Source organism: Penaeus japonicus, unplaced genomic scaffold (assembly GCF_977035675.1).
Source record: "Penaeus japonicus unplaced genomic scaffold, GWHDUDI00000001_assembly GWHDUDI00001959, whole genome shotgun sequence".
NCBI classification, from domain to species: Eukaryota; Metazoa; Arthropoda; class Malacostraca; order Decapoda; family Penaeidae; genus Penaeus; species Penaeus japonicus.
Genome location: NW_028236361.1, coordinates 12,501 through 15,000, shown reverse-complemented (window position 1 = coordinate 15,000; position 2,500 = coordinate 12,501). Strand labels below are relative to the sequence as shown.

At 47.0% G+C, this 2,500-nt stretch overlaps 1 protein-coding gene across 1 annotated transcript in view; it reads right to left on the bottom strand.

Moving 5' to 3' along the window:
• The window catches only part of roh (reduction of Rh1), an 18,077-nt gene that overhangs the window by 3,390 nt on the left and 12,187 nt on the right, over positions 1 to 2,500 (bottom strand). The window contains exons 2-3 of the mRNA XM_086535675.1: positions 2,446 to 2,472; positions 1,400 to 1,626 (exon numbers count right to left, since the gene is read on the bottom strand). Of these exons, the coding sequence (XP_086391801.1) occupies positions 1,400 to 1,626; positions 2,446 to 2,462 (244 nt within the window). The 5' untranslated portion in view covers positions 2,463 to 2,472. The remainder of the gene's footprint in view (positions 1 to 1,399; positions 1,627 to 2,445; positions 2,473 to 2,500) is intronic.

Below are 2,500 nucleotides of genomic sequence, written 5' to 3'. Positions count from 1 at the left end.
ATAGAGAGAGAGAGAAAGGAGAGAAATAGAGAGAGAGAGAGAGGAGAGAGAGAGAGAGAGAGAGAGAGAGAGAGAGAGAGAGAAAGGAGAGAAATAGAGAGAGAGAGAGAAAGGAGAGAAATAGAGAGAGAGAGAGAAAGGAGAGAAATAGAGAGAGAGAGAAAGGAGAGAAATAGAGAGAGAGAGAGAAAGGAGAGAAATAGAGAGAGAGAGAGAAAGGAGAGAAATAGAGAGAGAGAGAGAAAGGAGAGAAATAGAGAGAGAGAGAAAGGAGAGAAATAGAGAGAGAGAGAAAGGAGAGAAATAGAGAGAGAGAGAAAGGAGAGAAATAGAGAGAGAGAGAAAGAGGGAGAAATATGAGAGAGAGAGAAAGAGGGAGAAATATGAGAGAGAGAGAAAGAGGGAGAAATATGAGAGAGAGAGAAAGAGGGAGAAAGAGAGGTTTTATATAAGAGAGAGAGGGAGAAAGGAGAGAAAATAGAGAGAGAGCGAAGAAGGAGGAGAATAGAGGAAGGCGAGAGCGAAAGGAGAGAAGATAGAGAGAGGAGAGAGAAAGGAGATATTAAGAAATAGAGAGAGAGAAAGGAGAGTATAGAGAGAGAGAAAGGAGAGAATAGAGAGAGAGAAAGGAGAGATATTAAATAGAGGGGGGGGGGGATGAGAGAGAGAAAGAAGAGGAAATAGAGAGAGAGAGAGAAAGGATGAGAAGATAGAGAGAGAGAGAAAGGGAGGAGAGAAATAGAGAGAGAGAGAAAAAGGAGAGAAATAGAGAGAGAGAGAGAAGGATGGAAAGCAAAGAGAGAGAGAGAGAGGAGAGAAGAGAGAGCGAGAGAGAAAGAGAGAGGAGTGAGAGGAGAGAAGGAGAGTGAGGAGAGAGTAGAGAGAGAGAGTGAGAGAAGAGGAGAGAGAAGAGGATGAGAGAGAGATGATGAAGAGAAGAGAGAGAGAGAGGAGAGAGAGAGAGGGCGAGAGGGAGGGGAGGGAATGGAGAGAGAGAAAGAGAGGATGAGAGAGAGGACGCTGAGGAAGATGGTGACGAAGAGAGAGAGAGAGTGAGAGTGAGTGGAGAGAGAGAGAGAGAGAGAGAGAGAGAGAGAGAGAGTGGAGTAGAGGTAAGAGGGAGAGGAGAGAAAGAGCGAGCGATGAGAAAGAGCAGGTGGTTGTAAAGAAGGGTATAGTCCGGTTTAAAGACTCTCTCTCCACCCTCCCTCCCTTCCTCCCTCTCCACCTCCCACACCTCCTTTCTCCCTCCCTCTCCAACTACAACACCTCCTCCACCTACCTCCCTCTCCACCTCCCACCCTCCCCCCCTCCCCCCCCTCCTCCACCTCCTCCTCCTCCTCCTCCTCCACCTCCTCCTCCTCCTCCTCCTCCTCCTCCTCCTCCTCCACCTCCTCACCTTGCTTCTGGAACCAGCTGAAGACCGGAATGGACACGGCCACGCCCAGGAGGTAGTACTTGAAAACCCACTGGTTCCGTGCGTAGTAGCCGAAGGGGAACTGGGCCACCTTGGCCGAGAGGGTGTAGGGGTACTTCATGGCCCGTCCGCTCATCTTGCTGGTCTCGCCGGAGGTCGTCTGCTGCAGCGCACGTGTCAGGGATTCCAGGGGGTTGCGAGACGAGCTGCTGTGGGGGGGGGGGGGGGGGAGGAGAGAGTTAGTCATGTCGGTCAGAGAAGAAAGAGAGAGAGAGAGAGAGAGAGAGGATGGAGTACGAGAGCTCGCTAGTTGAGGAGGACAGAGAGAGAGAGAGAAGAAAAAAGGGAGAGAGGGAGAAGAAAAAGACGAGGAGAGAGAAGATGAGAGAGAGAGAGAGAGAAGAGAGGAGAAGAGAAAGGCGAAAAGAGAATGGAGAGAAGTGATGGAGAGAGGAAAAAGTGAGAGAGAGAGAGTAGAAGAAACATAAAAGAGAGTAGAGAGAGGAGAGAGAAGGGAAAGAAAGAGATGAGAGAGGGGAGAGAGAGAGAGAGAGAAGAAAAAGAGAGAGAGAGAAGAAAGAGAGAGAAGAAAAAGAGAGAGAGGAGAGAGAGAAGAAAAAGAGAGAGAGGAGAGAGAGAAGAAAAAGAGAGAGAGAGAGAGAAAGAAAGGAGAAGAGAGAGAGAGAGAGAAAGAAAGGGGAAGAGAGAGAGAGAGAGGAAAAAAAAGTGATTGGAGAGAGAGAGAGAGATGGAGAGTGAGGAGACGGGAGAGTGGGGAGAGAGAGAAGAGAGAGAGAGGAGGAGACGAGAGAGCGGTTGAGAGAGAGAGAGAGAGAGAAAGGAAAAGAAAGAGAATGAGAAAGAAAGAGAATGAGAAAGACAAAAAGAGAGAAAGAAAAGAATGAGAAAGACAAAAAGAGAGAAAAAAAAAAACAGAGCAAAGAACGAGATATTAATGACCACTCATTTATTATTTATTTATCAATTTTTTATTATTTTTTTCTTATTAATTGTTCATTAATCTTTACCTTTTCCCTTCTGCCATTTTTGAGAAGCTTGGAAGAAGAGGAGAATAATAATAAT